Source organism: Cnephaeus nilssonii (assembly GCF_951640355.1).
Source record: "Cnephaeus nilssonii genome assembly, chromosome: 8".
Lineage (NCBI taxonomy): Eukaryota > Metazoa > Chordata > Mammalia > Chiroptera > Vespertilionidae > Cnephaeus > Cnephaeus nilssonii.
The window spans coordinates 100391337-100414328 of record NC_137079.1 but is presented as its reverse complement, the minus strand read 5'-3'; the positions used below and the strand labels follow the sequence as shown (position 1 = coordinate 100414328).

At 40.3% G+C, this 22992-nt stretch overlaps 1 protein-coding gene across 2 annotated transcripts in view; it reads left to right on the top strand.

Annotated features, from left to right (window-relative positions):
* Positions 1–22992, top strand: part of FREM2 (FRAS1 related extracellular matrix 2) — a 337043-nt gene that overhangs the window by 157716 nt on the left and 156335 nt on the right. For both annotated transcript variants that reach the window (XM_079779003.1, XM_079779002.1), the window contains one exon: positions 2745–2975. In XM_079779003.1, the coding sequence (XP_079635129.1) occupies positions 2745–2975 (231 nt within the window). The remainder of the gene's footprint in view (positions 1–2744; positions 2976–22992) is intronic.

Here is a 22992-nt window from a genome sequence, read left to right as displayed (position 1 = left end):
GATTGCGAGAGGGATGTCCGAATGCCTGTTTAGACCCACAGGGGATCGGGCCTAAACAGGCAGTCGGACATCCCCCGAGGGGTCCCAGATTGGAGAGGGTGCAGGCCAGGCTGAGGGACCACCCCCGTGCATGAATTTCATGCACCAGGCCACTAGTTTACTAATAAAAGGTACTTCATTAAGCACATTAAATACTTTTATCTTTTACTCCTTATAACTACCCTCTATTCATTAACTCAATTAATCTTTTATTGAGTGCTTATTAAATGCCTGACACTTTATTAGATTATGGACTATGAAGTGATAATAATGATAGTTAACACTTATTGGGTTCTTATTATGTGTCAGGCCTGGTTCTCAATAACTTACATAGGTAACCTCACGAGAAGAATGTCATTATATCCCTCATCACACAGATAAGGAAATAGAAAGGTTTTATGCCCATAGTTACATAGATACTAAGGGGCAGAACTGAGGTTGGCTCCAGAGCTGACTCTCTCAACTACGACATATCATGCTCTTAAATTTTCTACAACTGAGGTAGTTAATAATTTTCCTATGATCCCAAAGCCTCCATGTGGCCAAGGTATGATAAAAAAAATCAATTCTCTCATTCCAAATGTACCTTCCATCACCTCCATGCGATTTGTTTTCATACCAGACAAAAAGACTGAGTTGTAGCATCACTTAGTATATAAAAGTAATGTTTTGTTTTATAATTAATACTAGAATTCTTAAAAGCATACATTTAAGCAATTTATAAGCTTTTTAATTTCCAGAGTTCTTTTTGCCCCCATCTAGTAATATAATCCTATCTAATAATAGAGTAAAATGTAAATTACCATCACTCCGCTACGCCCACGATTGGGCGGTGGGAGGCTGGGGGGCGGGACTCGGGGTGGCCTATCCGGCCATTGAGAGGCACGGATCCGCTGCCACTGAGGGGGGTGGGACTCCTGCCCCCTGCGACTCTCAACGGCCAGATCGAGGCCAGATCTGCGGCCGCTGAGGGGGCCTGCGCGGACACCCAGCTGCGCCTCTCAAAGGCAGGGTAGCCAGGTGTCCACGGCAGCCCCCCTCAGCAGCCGTTGAGAGGCGCAGGGGGTGGGAGTCCTGCCCCCTGCGCCTCTCAACAGCAGGGTAGCCCCCTCAGTGGCCACGGACCATCAAAAGCGTGGGAGCTGGGTGCCTGTCCGCTCAGGCACCCAGCTCCCCGCGATCAAAAGCAAAAGTGTGACAGCTGGATGCCTTTCCGCTCAAGCACCAGGCCTTTCAGAAGCCTCCGCCATGCCGGAGGCTTCTGAAAGGCCTGGTGCACCAGCAGACAGGCACCCAACTCCCCGCGATCAAAAGCAAAAGCGTGGCAGCTGGATGCCTTTCTGCTCAGACACCAGGCCTTTCAGAAGCCTCCACCACGCTGGAGGCTTCTGAAAGGCCTGGTGCACCAGCAGACAGGCACCCAACTCCCCGCGATCAAAAGCAAAAGCGTGGCAGCTGGATGCCTTTCCGCTCAGACACCAGTCCTTTCAGAAGCCTCCGCCGTGCTGGAGGCTTCTGAAAGGCCTGGTGCACTAGCGGACAGGCACCCAGCTCCCCGTGATCAAAAGCAAAAGCGTGTAGGGGACCCTACACGTGCATGATTCAATCATGCACTGGGCCTCTAGTTTATTATATATATGGTTTACCCGCTAAGTATGTTTTATCTCCAAGGAAGGGCATTGTTTTGAACATTGAGTATGCTTGACTGTCTCATCTACCACATTAAAGTACGGACTAATATGTTTCCTCCAGAATCTATACATCATTTCTTCATCCTTTATTAAAATGGGGCACCTATTTTACATAGAACCTTGTGGAGATATGAAGTATGTAGTATGTGTCTACCCACCCTTAGATTTTAATGCATATAGATTTACCTGGGGATCTTGCTAAAATGTTGATTCTGACTCAGTATGTCTGGGGTAGGGCTGAAACTGCATTACTAACAATCTCCAAGATGTTGCTCATGCTGCTGGTCCATGGACCATACTTTAAGTAACAAGATAGTCTAGCACTGCCCTCATAGTAAATACTATGTGTTATTATAAAAAGGGAATCTTTATTTTTCACCCAAAGCAAACTTAGCATTCCATCGAAGAAATTCTAACACAAACTTAGCTTAAAGAATACTGGTATATAGTAAGCCCTGGGCTGTTGTGAGTCAGCGATTAGAGCAAGCATGTCAAACTCAAAGGCTAACACGGGCCAAATAAATGGGGCCTCCAGGTGGCGAGTTTGACTTGCTTGGATTAGAGCATTGGCCTGAGCACTGACAGGTCTGGGTTTGATTCCCGGTCAAGGGCATGTACCTGAGTTGCAGGTTGGTTCCTGAGCCAGTTGGGGCTCATGCAGGAGGCAACCAGTCAATGTGCCTCTCTCACATTGATGTTTCTCTCCCTATTCCCTCTCCATCCCTCACTTCCACTCTCTCTCTAAAAAGCAATGGAAAAACCTCGGGTGAGGATTAAAAAAATAATAATAATATATAGTAAAACCACAATGGGGCAAGCGTAGAATAGAATCATGAACACCTCCCGTGGGATATTTCCATTGTAGGAGCCACACCCAATTATCCATTTCATGGAATAAGAATGGGGTCTACTTTGCAGTGCACAATCAAGTGATGCACAAAAAGTTAACATGGAAAACCTTAATAATTCAACTGAAAAATGAAACTAAGACAGTGATTTTATGATTCTGTGAAGGTATTGGCACAAGAGATGGGACTGCAGAAAAAGACAAAGATTTCAAAGGTAAAGCACAGAAACAAGTGCAGTTCAACCCAGGCCAGACCAAGGCCACATGGAAAGTGCACATGATGAGTGATGAGGAACATGAACAGTCTGAGACCTTCCAGGTGGTTCTCTCAGAACCAGTGCTGGCAGCTCTGGAATTTCCCACGGTGACCACAGTGGAAATCATTGACCCAGGAGATGGTAAGAGCTTTTGTCAACTTGTGTTGCTGTTGTTGGTTGAGTTTTCATGACAAAATACTTTATAAAGAAAGTTTTAAATTCAATTTTGGGCTTTCTGTAGAGAGAAATTTTTAGATTAATGTTTCAATAGCCTCAGATATGCTGATGAAAGAGGGAATGCAAAAATTAATGAAGGGAAGCTATATATTTTCAAGTAAATGGTGGGGTCAGGGATAGATTGGAGGGGGTCAGTGGAGGGAAAAGGTGGACATATGTAATACTTTCAACAATAAAGATTTTTAAAAAAGAAAATACTAAAAAATTATTGTAGGATTGTCAACATACTATAATTTTATCCTTTAGAACAAACATTATTTATCTCATTTTTCTTAATTCATTAATTTTTAAGTCTTTTAAATGTCTTAAAATGTTTTTTAAACAATTAGTTTAAGAATTAGACCATTTTTGAATTGATTTGTTCTCCATATTGAACTTAATTTTTCAAGTTTCTTTCATATATTCATCAGCCTAAAATTTTCATTTGGCTATACATTTCCATATTTGTTACATAATACCCACTCAACCCACTCCAACCTCTTGGTGTTTTACATCATTGTTCTTAATCTCTAATAGATTATGTTTCTTGTCAATGCACACCTTAAATAAACCCCACTGCTCTTATGTATAATTTGACATTTTCCTTCTTCTTGCTATATGTCTACAGTCTTGACTTGTCTCAATGCAGTCAGAAAAAAAAGAAAAAAGAAAAAAAAGGTAGAATGGCTTTTTGAAGGCTAGTATTTATAAAAAGCTTGGAAAGACTCTTCTAAAGCTGAACTCCTGTCAGAAACCAGATGTGACTTTCTTTTAAACTGCCAGCCTACTTTATTTAATCAGTCAGAAAACTCTTACTAGTAAATGTTCTATAGATACAATCTACTGAATACATGAAATGGAGACGTATGTGGAAATCTCTGTGTTAAAAGACTGAATAATTAAAGAGAGAGAATAAGAGAACTGAAGCTCTCTGGCTGTCTCTTTAACGTTTCTGCCTTTGGTAAATATGAAGTTTAATTACATTTATAATTTTCATTAAGGAACACTTAGCATTAATTTTACCTGTATTAACTAGTAATAAATAATTAAATTTTCTTCTGTTTCTGAGTTTTGGTTAAGTCCTAGCCTAATAGAGCTTCTCTCTTTTTAAAAAGCCCATGACAACTTTAATTCATATAAACTGGCTTATTTGTTAGTTTGTTTGAAGTCATTTCTTGATATTTTATTTTCCAATTGGTATAATTGCCATACTTTACTATAAGGAATAAGACACTTAAACTCATCTGTGCCTTCCTATTTATAAGGGCAGAGCAACACTCTATATCCATAATAGGTCTGAGAAGTGGGATATTAAAAACAAAATATATATATACACAATAATACACACACACATCCTATATAATAAAAGGATAATATACAAATTGACCCTAACGGTGGAACAACTGGTCACTATGACGTGCACTGACCACCAGAGGACAGACGCTCAATGCAGGGGCTGCCCCCTGGTGGTCAGTGCGCTCCCACAGGGGGACCTCCTCTGAGCCACAAGTGGGCTGACGGCTGCAAGTGCAGCGGCAGTGGCAGAAGCCTCTCTCGTCCCAGGGGATCAGGCCTTAGTCGGCAGTCGGACATCCCCTGAGGGCTCCTGGGCTGCCAGAGGGATGTCTGACTGCCAGCTTAGGCCTGATCCCCTGGGGAGCAGGCCTAAGTTGGCAGTCGGACATCCCCTGAGGGCTCCCGGGCTGCCAGAGGGATGTCTGACTGCCAGCTTAGGCCTGATCCCCTGGGGAGCAGGCCTAAGCCGGCAGGTGGACATCCCCCAAGAGGTTCTGGACTGAAAGAGGGTGCAGGCCAAGCTGAGGGACCCCCCACACACAAGTGCATGAATTTTCATGCACCAGGCCTCTAGTTCCTTAAATAAAAGTAAAACTTTTCCATAATTTTATTTCATGTTTTGACTAAGTTATCTTAGAATTTTCTATATGAAGTTCAGCCCTCTTCATTTTAGACTATGATCATCCCTATAATAACTGACAAGTGTTATATAATACCTGCTACGTTCCATGACTTGTTGAAGACCATTGGCCTTGAAATTATAAGACTTGGGTTTAATTCCCAATGCTATCATTTCTAGTTGTATGACCTTAACCAAATAAAACAGCTTTTGTTTAGTTTCTTGATGCACAAAATAAGAAAAATTATTCTCAAGTTGTAGCATTCTTATGGAAGAGTTCTGTAAAACATAAAGCACAATAAAAATATTGTTGTGATTTCTAATATCATAAATATAATATTAGATTTTATTTTAAGAGATTAAGTAATTCTTATTTCCACAAATGATCACTCTCTCAATTATCTCAAAATTTTGAATTTCTTTCTAAACTATCTTGTAATTCTTCACATGTAAATTCACCAGCCCTAGAAACCCTTATGCCTATAATCTCTCTCTCTCTCTCTTTGTGTATTAATTCCAGTATATTTTTTGAAAAAATTTTTATGTATGTATTAAAAATGTATCCACCCTGACCGGTATAGCTCCCTCAGTAGTTAGAGCATCGAGGAGTCACAGGTTTGACTCCAGGTCAAGGTTATGTACCTGGGTTGCAGGCTTGATCCCCAGCCCTAGTCAAGGCACATACAGGAGGCAACCAATTAATGTGTCTTTCTCACATTGATGTTTCTTTCTCTCTCTCTCTCTGTCTTCATCTCCCTCCATCCCTTCCACTCTTTCTAAAAAGCAATGAAAAAAATATCCTCGAGTGAGGATTAACAACAACTACAAATGTATCCAGCTCATACTTGTTCTGATTACAACACTACGTATTAGGAATACAAAGATGAGATACCATCCTTTCTATCAAAGATCATGTGGTCTACTAGAAAAGAAAGACCTGTCAATAAGTGATTGCAACAAAATATGATGTGGAATAACAAAGTATGAACAATGTGTTATGGGAGCAAGAAGATGGAATAATCAACTTTGCATTACTTTAAGCAGGGAACTGTTTTCAGTTATTTGCCAGTTTATATAATTACAAGCAAGTACATCCTTTTCCCAATAGTTTACTTAACCATAACTGGTACTGATAATGATGACTGAAACTAATTGAGTATGTACTATGTGCCACATAGTGTGTTTAACACATTATATACATTCTTTCATTCAGCCTTTTTTGCTTCACTACCTTGTAGGCATATGTACCATTTTAGACATTTTACTTGATGTCTATAGGGTGCTCTGAAGTCATATGTGACAAGTTTTAGAACATTGGTTCACAAATTTAAGACCAAAAATTACTTAACACAAACCCTCTACACATACACAGAAACAAATACAGACATGTATATGTCCTGGAGTCTCACATGTTCATAATTATACTCCTACTAGGGGCCCGTTTTGCAGGAAGATTCCTGCAAGACTTCCGGTGGGCTTCCCTCCCGCCACCGCCACCTCTCCCGCCCCCCCCCACCTCTCCCGCCGCGTCCCCGCTGCACACCCTGCCCCGCCCCGCCGTGCCTGCTGCCACCGACCGCCGCTGCCCGCCTCTGCAGCCGCACGCGCCACCCATGCTTTCCCTCCAGCAGCCGCCTTGCTTTCCACTTTCCCTCCCTCTTCCTTGTATGCTGTCTTCAGTCTTCATTCCTCCCTCCCTCAGCATATGCAAATAAACCACCATCTTGGTTGGGTTAATTTGCATACTCACCCTGATTGGCTGGTGGGCATGGCTTGGGCGTAGTGAAGGTGCAGTCAATTTGTATATTACTCTTTTATTAGGTAGGATAATTCTATCTATCCATTTATATTATTTAAATTATATATTTGTGATTTAGTTAAAAATTTTCAATGACTATGAATTTTATTCAATACATAAGTTTCTATATTCACTGCAAAAATAATAATACACTTGGGGGCTTATTTATTTAGTCTGAGGCAATACTCAATGCTCATATGAATGCTCTGTAATACCTCTCATGCCTCCAGATATTTGTGATTCTCTAACTGGAAATCATGGCTCTATAATCAATAGAGTCCACCCATCTTTAAAGACTGGGTCCAGTTTTCATGTATCATTTGTGCAAGAGCACACACAGTATACCTCAAAGAACAGACACTAATGAGAGCTTGGTACATTAATCCACATCCCTGACTGCCCTGGGAACCATTAATTGAGTAGAGCTAAATCTCCTGAACAGCCACATGCAGCTGTCATAGTCATTCTGATACTTGCCCCTCCCAATCAAGGATGGACCATCCAGGCACAGGCCAACTGTTGGAGGGGCTGAGGAACCCACATTATTTTTTCTAGAATAGACATATTTTGTTCCATAAAAATAGAGGACTGAGAAGAGGCTTTTCCTATTATTCAACAAAAGGCTGAGGTGTCACTGAAGATGGAATGGACCATTCTTCCATATCATGAATATCAATAACTTCCTAGACAAATGGGTTTAGTCATTTATTGAGTAAATCAATAAATTCAGTTCCATCATAAATAAAAGACTATATGTAGTACAAAGTGGAAAAACTAGAATAAGAAGAGAACAGATTGCTGAGCGGAGATATTAACTTCTCTTTACCGTACTTCCCATGCCTCAGGATGTTTGTGGTCCCCAGGTTCACACCTGTAGGAAATCTGTCATTTGTTGTCATGACCTTTACCTTATTCTTTTGCCCTTCTCTATGGTGTTGCTATCCTCCCTTGTTTCAGTTTGATTCCAAAATTTCCATCCTTTACATGTGCACATAGATAAGTTCCAGTTGGGAGGGGTTTTAAAGAGCTTTAAATATTTAACTCATTTTCTGTATGAGGAACCTGAGAAATAGATCCATCCTGTAGTCTCTGCCCAAGACAAGTTTAGTTTTATTTGATTTTCTTTAATATTGGCAGATATGGGTAAAATTGCACTTCATTAGAGGGAGCGGGCACTCCTCTATGAAATTCCATTAAGTGGTAATAATTGTCTTCCATTTAAAATTCCTCTATAGCTAGGCTTGGACTGGGATCAAAAGCAGACAATAGATCTCCATGAGAAATTTTAGGTTGCTGTTCCTTTTACTTTTCTTTTAAACTGAAACCCAGGATTAGCATAAGAAACAACCAAACCTGTAGAGAATTTTTATATGAATTTATTTAGCTAAACTGATGACAATACTGGGAAGCAAGATCTTATGTGCTATAGAGAATGAGTTTTTCAGATTATTTTTACATTTGAAATTAAGAAGGGAATGTGAGGAAAATTGCATGAAGGTGGGAGAAAGCAAGGTGAGCATTGGATTACAAGGTAGTTACAAGATTATGTTCTCTCTTGATGGTCATTAAGTTTCTGAAAGGTCTGAAAAGAGGAATTTCAAAGGTGTGTTAACCCAAATGCACAGAAACAATGCACAGGGCTGGCTTAAGGAAAAGATAATCATTGTACGAAAGAAGTTATGTGCCTGAGATGTGACTGCCCACCATGACCTGCCCAGGTAGGAATTTATGATCAGATCTGCCTGTGAAGATACTTTTTGGCAAGATTTATTATAGAGCCTGGTTTTCATTGACAGTTTCCCCTTTTGGTCATAAATAAATCCATAGGATGAATTGATGACCAACTTTCTGATTGAATAGTGTGGTCTCACAGTGCTAGGAAGGCTCATTCCTAGGAATTATCAGTATCAACATTGTCTTGTTGAAATGGTGGACCACTGTGGAAGGGGCAATACCATAACGATGGATTGTAAATTAAGGCCAAATTTTCCCCAAAAGAGAAATGGAAGGCAGTCAGGTCTTCTAGCTTTCATAACAAAAAAAACTCTGGATCATTTTTATCCTGTGAAATATCATAATCTGAGTTTTGCCATCAGTCTCATTTTTCTGTATTTGGTATCTAGTATAGCATTTACATAAATCATAAAAAGAGTATTAACAGTTATTTTATGTATCTTCAATAATCATTAACAGTTGGATTGTATAGAAAAATTCAAAGAACAAGTATACTAACTATTATTATTACTCATATCATTAGCAGATAGGTAAAGGTAATCAAATAAAATAGCTTCTGAATTCATCATCAATCTATATACAGGCCTTGTTGATGTCTTGGGATAGTGGTCTACCTCTGATGTCAGTGGCTTCTCATCCTACAGGAATTCTTGGTGTTCACTGTAGGCTGAGGTGAGTGTCAGAGATGGAGTAGATAGATGTTCATTCCTGGTTAGGCACCTTTTATAAATGAAAAATATGGATCCATGATTTAACCCCTTGAAGTTTAGCTGTACATGGATTAGTTAGAAATATCTGATAAGGTCCCTTTGAATGAGGTCGGAAAGAGTGCTTTTTATTTTATTTTATGTCAATTCCAATAAACAAAGCTCCAGGTGGCAGTCAATGATTTTTAAAAACTTTGTCTCCTGGGAGCTCACAGTGAAAAGAAGAGGTTACCTATTCAGCATTTTCTTAAAGATGTCCTCTTTCAATAATGACATCATATGAGTTCCTTTATCTAATTTAAATCCAGCTTAAATGCTCTATTATTCATGACGGAATGAAGAAAAAAGTGGGGTTTGCCAGGTAACCTGGAAGAACCAAGTGGCCTTCTTGGGTTTCCCATTACCCCAACTATTCATTCAACATACGACATTCCCTAGAAGTTGTTTATCACTTATTTTACAATGTCTTCCATGCAATTTAACATTAACAATACATATATTTTGAGCCCTGGCCAGTGTGGCTCAATTGATTGGAGCATCGTTCCTTACACCAAAGGGTTGAGGGTTTGATTCCAGGTCAGGGCACACACCCAGGTTGTGGGTTTGATACCTGGCAGGGGTGATTTCAGGAGACAACTAATAGATGTGTCTCTCTCACATCAATGTTTCTCTTTCTCTCCCTCTCCCTTCCTTTCTCTCTAAAATCAATATAAAAATATTTTTAGGGGTTTCAGGGACCTTTCTGAAACACTACATATATTGAGATTCTAACCCTTAAAACCAAAATATCTAATAAAAACTAAGAAGTAAAAAATTAGCATCAAATTCCACTATTAGCATGGATTTATTTTTGTAAAATGGGTAAAATATAACATTATATTTAATATTGATAACTTGAAAGACATGTATGTTCTACTTAAACCAACAAACTTAAAAAAGCTTTTATATACTAAGGATAAATTTTTGATCACATGAACTTGAAAAGCATTTGAATTAGTGTGTTTTTTTTTTAATTTAAATTCTTTATTGTTGAAGTATTACATATGTCTCCTTTTTTCCCCTAGTTTTATTTCTGAGAATTTTAAAATACCCAATCCTTACAAACTCTCACCTTTAAATTAAATTTAACAATACCATACAGAGGTAAAAAAAAAAAAATCTCACAGTTAAAACATACACATATAGAAATACACCGACAGACAAAAACAGGGACCTTTATTTTATTTTATTTTATTTTTATTTTTTTATTTTATTAAGGTATTATATGTGTACATATCTTACCATTGCCCCCCCACCCCACTCCCATATATGCCCTCACCCCCCAGAGTTTTGCGTCCATTGGTTATGCTTATATGCATGCATACAAGTCCTTCGGTTGATCTCTTATCTTCCCCAACTCTCCCTAACCTTCCTGCTGTAATTTGACAGACTGTTTGATGCTTTACTGCCTCTGTATCTATCTTTTTGTTCAACAGTTTATAAGGTTCTTTATTATCCATAAATGAGTGAGATCATGTGGTATTTTTCTTTCATTGACTGGCTTATTTCACTCAGCATAATGTTCTCCAATTCCATCCAGGTTGCTGCAAATGGTAAGAATTCCTTCTTTTTTATGGCAGCATAGTATTCCATTGTGTAGATGTACCATAGTTTTCTGATCCAGTCATCAGCTGATGTGCATCTAGGCTGTTTCCAGATCTTAGCTATTGTAAATTGTGCTGCTATGAACATAGGGGTGCATATATCCTTTCTTATTGGTGTTCCCAGTTTCTTAGGATATATTCCTAGGAGTGGGATTACTGGGTCAAATGGGAGTTCCATTTTCAGTTTTTTGAGGATACTCCATACTGTTCTCCACAGTGGCTGCACCAGTCTGCATTCCCACCAGCAGTGCACGAGGGTTCCTTTTTCTCCGCATCCTCGCCAACACTTGTCGTTTGTTGATTTGTTGATGATAGCCATTCTGACAGGTGTGAGATGGTACCGCATTGTTGTTTTGATTTGCATCTCTCGGATAATTAGTGACGTTGAGCATGTTTTCATGTGTCTCTTGGCCTTTCTTCCGTCTTCTTTTGAAAAGATTCTATTTAGGTCCATTGCCCATTTTTTTATTGGATCATTTATCTTCCTTTTATTAAGTTGTATAAACTGCCTGTAGATGTTGGAGATTAAACCTTTATCAGTGATACCATTTGCAAATATGTTCTCCCATAAAAACAGGGACCTTTAAACCAAGAGAAAACTCACTAGTTTATAAAAGAACAATTGGATCCAAATTTTGTTTTGGAGGCATTTACAACTTAAATTTGTCCTTCACAAGTCAAGTGTCAAAGGACCTTCTCCCTATTGAAATAAGGGCAGTTCTTTTTAACACCTCAGAGAATTGGGTTGACATCTAAATTCTGTTTTTGAAGCCTCAAGAGACCCACTAAGTACGTTTTCCATTTTTCTGCCTAATTTTATAGCCAGCTTTTCCTAATAATGCACACAAAAGATTAATTTAGAAGTGTCAAAGGAACCTCTTCATGGCCATCTTGCAGTAGTATCAATGGGAGGCTTGTCAGACACAGAGGCACATTTCCTGTGTTAATTTTAGTTTTTTTCTTTAAGATCTGCAGTGTCTGAAGAAACTTCTTGGGAAACCAATCCTTATATGCATTTCTCCAGATGAGTCAAAAGTGTTGGGTATCTCTATAGAACTGTTTTATGTCCTAGAGGACATGTTTCCTCAGCCAGCCCCACAAAGATTCTGAATTACACAAGAATACTCAAAATGTGGGTTGTGGAAACAAGTTTCCTTCCTCTTTGAGTCTCTCATTTAACCAGCAAAGATTTTGTTCAGACTCTCAGTAAGCAATTCAATAAAAAACTGAAATTAAAACTGAACTCCATTTTCCCCTCCTTTTCCTTAGTTATCTCAACCCTTATGCATCTCAAAAACTTTCTAAGCACACCTCAAATAAAGTTATGACCTGCTACTTAAAGCAAGGAGGTTTGAGAGTCTGAGAGAAAACTCTACCAAATTCACCTAATATGAAGCAGGGAGTTGGTGGGGCACAGTGGGCTCCTGCTGATACTAGCACCAAGTCTGGGCTGTGAGGTGGTCCTGGATGGGCTTCTTCAGAATCCTGTCAGCTACATTAAGTAAATGTTTAAACTTGCAGAAGCAAGATTTCAAGTGCTAAAGAGAATAACAGTTTTGCAGTTTCCTTTATACATTTGAAATTACAGAAGGAATGGAAGATTACATGAAGGTGGGAAAAAGCAGTATAGGAATTGGATTACAGGGTAATTAACAAGACTATGTGATCTTAAGTTTCTGAGGGGTCTGAAAAAACGCATTTCAAAAGTATGTTAACACAGATGCACAGAAACAATGGACAGGGCTTGCTTAAAGAAAAGATAATCCTTTCCCTAAGAAGTTATATACCTGGGGTGTGACTATAGGTATATAGCTTTATGACCTGCCCAGTTAAGAATTTATAATTTCATAACTCTATGAATTTACTGTTGGTTAGATTTATTACAGATTACCTTTTTTGTTCACACCATGAAGTTCAAATAGGTTATTCTATAGGTCAACGTTAAGATAGTCATAATGCTAATGTCCAGTCATGTATGAATATCCATTCTGAGCCAGATCAGGCATTAGGAACTTTACAACTTATCTCACTGAAGTCTTATGTTTAGAACTGTGCAATTTATATATCAATTTTCAAATAGAATCTTAGACTCACAAAATTAACTTCTTTAAAGTCCCTCAGTTGATAAGTGCCAGAGCCAAATCATAAACAGAATACTTTGCCACAGCTGCATTATTTACCTACTAGAGGCCCAGTGCACAAATTCGTGCATGGAGGGGTGTGTCCCTCAACCCAGTCTGCACCCTCTCCAATCTGGGACCCCTCCGGGGATGTCTGACTGCTGGTTTAAACCAGCAGTAGGACATCCTTCTCACAATCTGGAACCACTGGCTCCGAACCGCTTGCCTGACTGATTGCCCCTAACTGCTTCTGCCTGCCAGCCTGATCGCCCCCTAACTGCTCCCCTGTTGGCCTGATTGACATCTAACTGCTCCTCTGCTGGCCTGATTGCCCCCAACTACCCTCCCCTGCCGGCCTGACTGCCCCCAACTGCCCTCCCCTGCTGGCCTGATGGCTCCCAATTGCCCTCCCCTGCCAGCCTGATCTCCCCCAACTGCCCTCCCCTGCCGGCCTGATGGCCCCCAACTGCCCACTCCTGCTGGTCTGATCACCCACAACTCCCCTCTCCTACTGTGACCCACCTCCTCTATCGGGACCCTCCTCCTCCTCGTGGGGCAGTGGAGATGCCTGTACCAGCCTCCTCCATGCCACACAGAGCCGCGGGACCCTCACTGCGCAGAGCAGCTGCCGAGCCCCACCTCCACTGTGTGTGCAGCCATCTTGTGGCAGACATCTTGTATATATAGGATTCTTGTATATGCAAAACAAAAGTCTAAGAACAAAGTAATTTCTTCTCTTTATTCTGCTATGTTTTCTCTTTATATATCAAGCCTCAAAGATATTAGTATAGGTGAAAAAAAGTGTTCTGGGAAAATAATCAATAAATGTATGTTCAACAAATGTCTATTGAGCATCTGCTATACGCCAGGAATTCTACTAAGAACAAGAGATACAGGTGCTAGGGGAAGAAGGCACACTAAGCATGAAGGGTTATATAATTAGGTGATTACATTGTACTAATTGTACCATTAGCAATACAAAATGAAATGTGTGATAAGGGACTAAAGTGCACCCATGGGAGAAGTATCTAACCTAGAATAAAGATTCTTAACTTTCTATATATTAGGTTCCCCAACTGTCAGAAATTATGTCACCTCTCTTTAGTTTTGAAGCATATAGATATCCTATATAATAAAGAGCTAATATGCAAATGGTCATCACGCCCTCACGCCAGAACTGTTCAGACACTCAATACTGTGGAGAAAGGAATGGGGACCAGCTGGGCACAAATGAGCTTGCAAGAGAGGAATGGGGACCATCCAGGCACAAATGAACTTGCATGAGAGGAATGGGGACCAGCCAGGCACAAATGAGCTTGCACGAGAGGAATAGGGATCAGCCAGGCTGTGGCCTGGGAGAGAGACAAGCCTCCCACCCTGTGGTCCCGGGCACCTGCAGCTGCGGACAGCCCAGGCAAAGCCGGCCCAGGTCCTGGGTGCCTGCGGCCAGCCAGAGGGAGGGAAGCCCAGGTCCCTGGGTGGCTGCAACTGGCTGGAAGAGAGAATCCTAGGTCCCGGGTGCAGGGCGAGGCAGAGGCAGTTAGAGGCGATCAGGCCAGCAGGGGAGCAGTTAGGGGCGATTAGGCCAGTAGGGGAGCAGTTGGGGGTGATCAGACAGGCAGGCAGAGGGGTTAGGGGCAATCAGGCAGATGAGCGGTTAGGAGCAGCAGTCCCAAATTGTAAGAGGCAGTCGGACATCCCCCGAGGGGTCCCGGATTGGAGAGGGTGCAGGCCGGGCTGAGGGACCCCCCCATGCACGAATTTCATGCACCGGGCCTCTAGTTAATTAATATTAAACATTTTCATTCCCTTTAAAAATAAAATATCTAAGAGTTAAAACTTATTTGATTTAAAAATGTCATTCCTTTTTTATTTTGTGTGATTTCTAAGCAGAGTAAATTGAATATTATGTACATTATTAGAAGAACACAACCTCAAATATAGATATTTGAGTACAGATGCCTAGCATAGTTTTTAAAGCCTTAAAGTATTTTATGCAACTATTTAGTTTGTACACTTATAAACTTCTGATTAAAATGGGCTTATTCTGCTATCTTGATGATATAAAATTATAGCTATGAGCTAGTGAATTAAATATTTGATCTCTGTAGTCATTTTTTGTGGGGTCAGATTGGTTAATAATATGTAATATTTAGTAGAGAATAAATATAGCATTCTGGCGAAAAGTAGAACTTATATCTCAAGAACCCTAACCTTTTGATACAAAGAAAAGACAGACTTTTATTTGCTGAGTGAGCCAAACCTATTTTATGAGATGGAATTCAGAAGACAGGCTATTTTATGAAATCCAAACATTAATTATTGTTTTAAAATTTTTGTACCATTGGTAGTGTTGAAAAAGGAGATCACTGGCTAACTGATATTTTGAGATGAGCCTGCCAAAATTGAGGTCCAGAATTAATGATAGTCAACTGCAGCTCATGACAGAGAAATAAATAATTAAAAAACAGTATGCAAGAGCTTCAATTTCATTGAGTGTCAACGCTTATTTCTTTTTTAAGTCTATAATTGTGAAGCATGAGTCATCATCCTATGAGAAACAAAAAATCCTTTGTTGAAAACAAACACACAAACAAAACACTTGTTAAAAATATAGCAAACAGTTTCTGGCACCATAAGATTGATACAAAAAAAAAAAGAAGGGCATAAAATAAAACTCTTTTAGTGACTTAAAACTTTCTGAAAGTTTCTACATTTACAAAAGAAAAACATTTAATGATACAAAAATTACCCATAGATTCACTCTAACTAACATGTTTTGCCTAGTACTAATGAGTAATCTTTGGAATTCATAGTACCCTGATGTGAACTTGTAACACATGTTATTTAGATATGTTTTAATCATTTGCATCTATTTCTTTTTCTGTTGAAATTAGCCAATATTACTATGTCTGTTTCAGAGGTATAAAAGAACTGTCCAAGTTCCAAAATATCAGTGACAAAGTCTGTATTCAGTACCACTTGTTGGACAGTCTAATGGCACCATAGTAGCCTGAGGTGTACTGGAATATCTTCCAGTTGTTTTTGAATGCAGCAAATGTTTTAAAAACAACAAACACTCAATGCCTTTATCCATTCACTGCATTTTCTTTCCTTCCTTTGTTCTGTTAAAGAAAAAAATTAAAAATATTTTATTCTATTAGATTTTTAGCAGTCTGTTTTTTAATTTGTTCAGTATAATTGAAAAAAGTTCAGTTTGAATATTCCCTTTCAAATGTAGCTACAACTACTTTCTTTCTGATAATAGAAGTCTTTTTTTCTTGACCTAAGTTACAGCACAGTTAAACCTAAAGGTAAAAACAGCAGTTGTAAATCTAAGTATTCATTACTATATAGTCACAACAACTAACTAAAAAAAACGCATTAACTTTATTCATCTTTATCTTTCATAATAAAGAGTAAGGAGCCCAATTTGAAAATATAAGAGTAACACAAGTTTATTTTCAAAAAGTTAAAGATTTAAAGAAATAGCCGAAACCGGTTTGGCTCAGTGGATAGAGCGTCGGTCTGCGGACTGAAAGGTCCCAGGTTCGATTCCGGTCAAGGGCATGTACCTTGGTTTTGGGCACATCCCCAGTAGGGGTTGTGCAAGAGGCAGCTGATCGATGTTTCTCTCTCATCGATGTTTCTAACTCTCTATCCCTCTCTCTTCCTCTCTGTAAAAAATCAATAAAATATATTTTAAAAAAAGAAAGAAAGAAATAGCTGTCATTTGTAGTCCTAACACGTGGAAATGACCACTATTAGTGTCATTTTTTCCATATGTTTCTATTTACTTAGTGTGGAGTTTACTATTTTTTATATTACAACCCTCGCTTTCTCATGAACACCTTCCTAGAGACTGCTGCAGTTTCAATCTAATGTGCTAATGGGATTTGGCATAGTTTTTTATATTATACTAGAGGCCCGGTGCATGAAATTCGTGCTTGGGGGCATGTGGCCCTCAGCCCAGCCTGCACCCTCTCCAATCTGGGACTCCTCGAGGGATGTCCGACTGCCCGTTTAGGCCAGATCCCTAGGATGCCTAACTGCTCCCCTGAAAGCTTAATTGCCCCTAACCGCCCTCCCCTGCCAGCCTGGTCACCCCTAACTGCCCTCCCCTGTAGGCTTGATCACCCACAACTGCCCTCCCTGGAAGGCCTTGTCCCTCCCAACTGCCATCCCCTGCTGGCCTTATCACCCACAACTGCCCTCCCTTGCAGACCTGATCCTTCCCAACTGCCCTCCCCTGCTGGCCATCTTGTGGCGGCCATCTTGTGTCCACATGGAGGCAGTGATCTTTGACTACATGGGGGCAGCCATCTTATGTGTTGGAATGATGGTCAATTTGCATATTATTCTTTTATTAGATAGGATAGAGGTATGGTGCACGGGTGGAGGCAGGTTGGTTTGCCCTGAAGGGTGTCCCAGATCAGGGTGGGGGTTCCCTTGGGGTGTGGGGCAGCCTGGGTGAGGGGCCTGTGGTGGTTTGCAGGCCAGCAATGCCCCCGGGTGACCCAAATGGAGGCCCTGGTATCTGGGATTTATTTATCTTCTATAATTGAAACTTTGTATCCTTGAGTGGAGGCCAAGGCAGGCCAGGGCTGTGAAGCTTGGCTTCCTCCATTGCTGGGGGCAACTCAAGCCTCCTGCTCTCTCCAGCTTTGTGGCTGCCACCATTTTTGTTGGGATTTATTTATCTTCTATAATTGAAACTTTGTAGCCTTGAGTGGAGGCCTGGGCCCGTCAGGACAGGCGGAAAGCTTGGCTTCCTCCATTGCCGGGGAAAACCAAGTTTCCTGATCGCTCCGTGGCTGCAGCCATCTTGGTTGGGTTAATTTGCATACTTGCTCCTGATTGGCTGGTGGGCGTGGCTTGTAGGTGTAGCGGAGGTACAGTCAATTTGCATATTACTCTTTTATTAAATAGGATTATACAGGTATTATGTATTTATACATATTAATGTATCTACATATGTACTCTTGCATAATACTTTTATAATTTTATTAATATGTATATTATACATATAATATACTCTTGCATAATACTTTTGTAATTTATGCAGATAAAATTATGTGAACATATAATCTACATATGTACAGTTCTTTTAAACACATTGGGTCTTTAAAAGAATTCTCAAATCTTTTGTTTCTAACTTTCTTTCTTTTTCTACTATACCTGCCATTTCTGTTTTATCAGTACTTTAGATCTCTCTTTTATAATCTCAATTTACCTTTTATTTTCCTCTGGCATGAGTAATTCTCCCTGATACTCTGAGTGTTCTTTTAGGAGTAGAGCATAATGATTATGAGCTTGAGCTCTAAGACAGATTTTCTGGGTTTAAATCTCAGCACTACCACCTACCAGCCTAACTTTCAGGTCTGCCTCATGTTCTCAGAGGTAAATTGACAGTCATAATAGTTCTTACCTGAAAGCATTGTTGCAAAGATAAAAATAGCTGGTACATGTAATGTGTTTAGAATAGGGCTTAGCAAATAATAAGAACCCCATACATATTAGCTAATCATTTTTTAAGGATAATACAAGAATGCTACTTTCCAGGACTTTATACATAAAAAGCTATCCTTACTTGAAGCACTCTGCATGTAAGGTTCTATAATTCTATATAATAAAAGCCTAAAATGCAGTGTCCAGTTGTCCAGTCATCCATTCAACCAATAAAAGTGTAACATGCTAATGATATGCTAAGGCCGTTCAACTGCACACTATGATGTGCACTGACCACCAGGGGGCAGACAGTCGACTGGTCGACTAGTCGCTATGACGTGCACTGACTACCAGGGGGCAGATGCTCCGACTGGTAGGTTAGCTTGCTGCTGGGGTCCAGCAGATCAGGACTGAGTGAAATGGGCTGGACATGCCCTGGAGCCCTCCCACTGTCCCTCCCCAGCTGACCAACCTCCCACGTCCCTCCCTGACCCTGATTGTGCACCGGTGGGGTCCCTCCACCTGGCCTGTACCCTTTCTCAATCCGGGACCCCTCAAGGATTGTCGGAGAGCCGGTTTCAACCCGATCCTGCAGGCCAGGCCGAGGGACCCCACTGGTGCACGAATTTGTGCACTGGGCCTCTAGTTATATATATAAAAGTCTAAGTGACCAACCGACTGGCCATCCAGCCTGTATATATGACTCGCACTGACCACCAGGGGGCAGACGCTCAACGCAGAAGCTGCCGAGCAACAGCAATTTTGCAGAATGCCCTCTCGCACTCTGAGACCCCTCAGGGGAGGTCAGACTTCTGGTTTTGGCCCGATTCCCACAGGCCAGGCTGAGGAACCCACCCTGCCGGAGGGACCCTACTCACTCTGCAGATCCCCTTCAATCCCTGGAGCTGCCCCAAGTGCAGCCGGCCAGGGAGGGACCTCAGGCGGTTGGATCCAGGGTGTGTCTGGCCCATCTCGCCCAGTCCTGCCCCACCGGCCACCTTCTAATTAATTTCCTTTCAATGTGCACACCAGGCCTATAGATATATAGATATATAGATATATAGATATATAGATATATAGATATATAGATATATAGATATATAGAGATATATAGATATATAGATATATAGATATATATAGTGAGTTTGAAAAATAACGTTAATTAGAAAGTCTACCAGGGAAGTCTTTCTTCATCTCTCCTTTTCTAGTTTTTCTCCCACAGACCACACATTTCTGCCAGAAATTAGTCAACAGAAGACCTAAAATTGCTGCTAGACATATTTACCCCCTATTAGACCAAGTAGAGGAGTAGATTCCAGAGCTAACAGCAAGCTCTAGACACCCAGATTTCTTCTTTATTTATAATTTAAACCTATTGACACTAACAAGAAGTCCTGGCTGATTTAATTAAACTTGTGTGAGCCATATGGTGTGGGAGAAACCAACATTCAGGTATTCAAGGTATTATATTAAAATCCCATACATGGGACTTTTCTGAGTAACTAATTTGAAAAACAAAACAAAACATGACCAGTATAGATTAACAATATAGAATAAATATTATATGTGATCAATTCAGTCTTGGTCAGCTGGAGCTGCTAGAACAAAATACCACAAATTAAGACAGACATTTACTTCTTACAGTTCTGGATGCTGGAAGTCCATGACCAAGTTATTAATGATTGGCTTCTTCCTGGCTTGTAGTCAGCCATCTTCTTGCTATATGCTCATATGGCCTTTTTATGGTGCATGTGCTTGGAGAAAGAAAGAACTCACTCTTCCTCTTTTTCAAAGGACATTAATCTCATCATGAGGGCTCTATCATTGTGACCTCATCTAAACCTAATTATTTCCCAAAGGCCCCACCTCCAAATACCATCATGTTAGAGGTTTGGACTTCAACATATGAGTTTTGAGGGATAAAACATTCATTCCACAAGAAACTTTAATAAAGAAATGAACTTTATGTAATATTTCATACTAATGTCGTACAGTAACCTGAGAACTGCCAGCCCCAAGGTGATACCAGAGTTAATCTCCGTAAGTCACGGAGATTCTTTGCATACGTGATTTGAGTATTTCTTGGCACTTTGTGTAATTTTTTTACTGGAGTTTTATGACAATTTCTATGTTGAAATGTTATATTTGCTAAAATACTACTTTATAATAGTAGGAATAATTTTTACCCTTACTAAAATTCATCTTAAAAATAAATAAGAAAACATATTTTTCTAGATACCACTTTTTCCCATTTAAAGCAAAACTTGAAACTAATGTCTACATCTATTGTCTTCCAGTTTTCTCCTACCACTCCATCAGATCTTTATTTCCTTTACTTCACTGAAACAGTTCTGGTGAAGATAATTGGTGACTCCTCTTTGCCAAATCTAATGATCTTGGTTTTTACTTTATTTAACTTGTCAGCAGCATTTGAGACAACTGGTCATCCCTTTCTATTTATTAAAATGCTTTTGCACTTGACTCCAGTACCATCACTGAGACCCTTCTCAACCTCCTTTGCTCAGTTTTCTTTATTGCCCTGATCTCCAAATGCCCCGGTTAGTCACTGGATCCATTGTCTTCTTTACCTGTAATCCTTCGCTAAGTGATTTTATTCTGACTCGTGGATTTACAAATCATCAGCATCCCAGTGACTCCCAATTATATTTACAATCTAGACCTCTCCATTGAAATCCAGAATTATATACCCACTTGGCTAATTTGACATTACAGCTTGGATATGTAAAATATACCTCAATTTTAATATGTCCAAAACTTTTGATTTCCAGCTCTAAATTTGATTCTCCACAGTCTTCCCCGCATCTCTTTATTGCAATTTTATCTTTCCAGTTGGTCAAGACAGCAAAACTTGGATTCATCCTTGATTCTCCTGTTTACTCATGTACGACAGCCAATCTATCAGAAAACTCTTTGGCTCTTCCTTTATATGACCTGCAGATAACCCTATTATATCACATCCACTGCCATCACCTGCTCCAATATTCTATGTTCTCTTTCCTGGATATTTGTAAAGCTTCCTAACTGGACTCTGCTTCAACTCCTGGGCCCTAAGGTCTGTGTCACAAAAGCCAAAAATAATGCTCTTAAAATATGTCATTTTATAGCACCCCCATGTTCAAAGCCTTTCTACGCTTTTAAAGAGAGAGCCTGGATATATAAACATAGGAGAGACCACATATTAAAAATACAACTTTGACTCACAACCTACAGCAACTGGGGAACCAAACCACAACCTCTGTAGCAATCAGCCCAAAATGGTCAGGACTTGATCAGTTACTGACAGCTTTGTTTGTTTTTGTCCCTATTTTCAACTTAAGACCAACTACTTGCAAAGAATGTTTGCCTCCTAGTTAGTCCTCTTACAGTTTCCCTGTGCCAATAGCCTGTACTCAGGGCACACTTAGAGCCTTCTCTTTATTTAATTCACTCTAAAGCTTTCTCATTCTTTTGTCTACCTTTGAGTTTCTGCCAAATACAAGATTAATGGTGGCTGACTCCTTTGCTATAGTAACTGAATAAATAGTTCACTTGTTGCAATCCCATTGGTTGGTCTTTATTTCCACAATATCTTTCTCTAAGTAAATTACAAAGTCCTTCCAATTGTCCTGAAAGCTCCAGGTAATCTGCCTACTACCCAGCCCATCATTCCTTCTCTGTCCCCATGTCCTACCCTTTCCTTCTTGCCTAGGTTACTCTGAACACTCAATTTACTCCTGCCTGTTCCTTGTACACACCTGACACAACCTGGCCTGAGGCCCTTTTTACTTTTCAGCCCTTTGCCTGGAATTCTCTAAGTTATTCACAGAAAGCTTCTCATTACTACCTTGCAATCTCAGTTCAAATGTGACTCCTCTATCAGAGATACTTTCCATGACTCCCCTAAATAACACAGACAACTCATGAACATACCCTGCCTCAGCCCTCTCTTTTCCCCCTCAGCATATTCTATATTCTTTATATCATTTGTCACCTCCTGAAATAATACATATTTTATTTTATGTTTGTTTATTTTCTTTCTCCTCTCCATCCCCAACTAGTATGAGAATGAGACTAGGGATTTTGTTTTCTTCAATATCCCCTATTTTTAATACAGTGTCTGGCAAGTAGAAGTCACCCAATCAATGTTTGATAAATGAATCCTATATAATAAAAGCCGAATATGCAAATCGACTGAATAGCAAAACAACAGGCGGAATGACCAGTCGCTATGAAACACACTAACCACCAGGGGGCAGATGCTCAATGCAGGAGCTGCCCCCAGCCCTCAGGCCCCAGGCCAGCCAAGGCAGGTGCCAGTGGGGACCCCCGGATTGCCCCACATTGCCCCACAGAGGGAGGCAACTTGCGGCGGTGGGGGACGGGGCTGGCTGGAGAGCAGGCCTGGGCCACCCCCAATCACCCCGCTGGTCGCCTCCCACAGGAATCCTGAGGGGAACCAGAAGAATGAATGCCAACCTCTCTTTGCTTTTGCACAGTCCTCTGAGTTCTGCTGTGTTCCCCTTTGGCTGACCAAACCAAAAGCCAGAGCACAAGGGAAACTTGGATGTGGTTCCCAT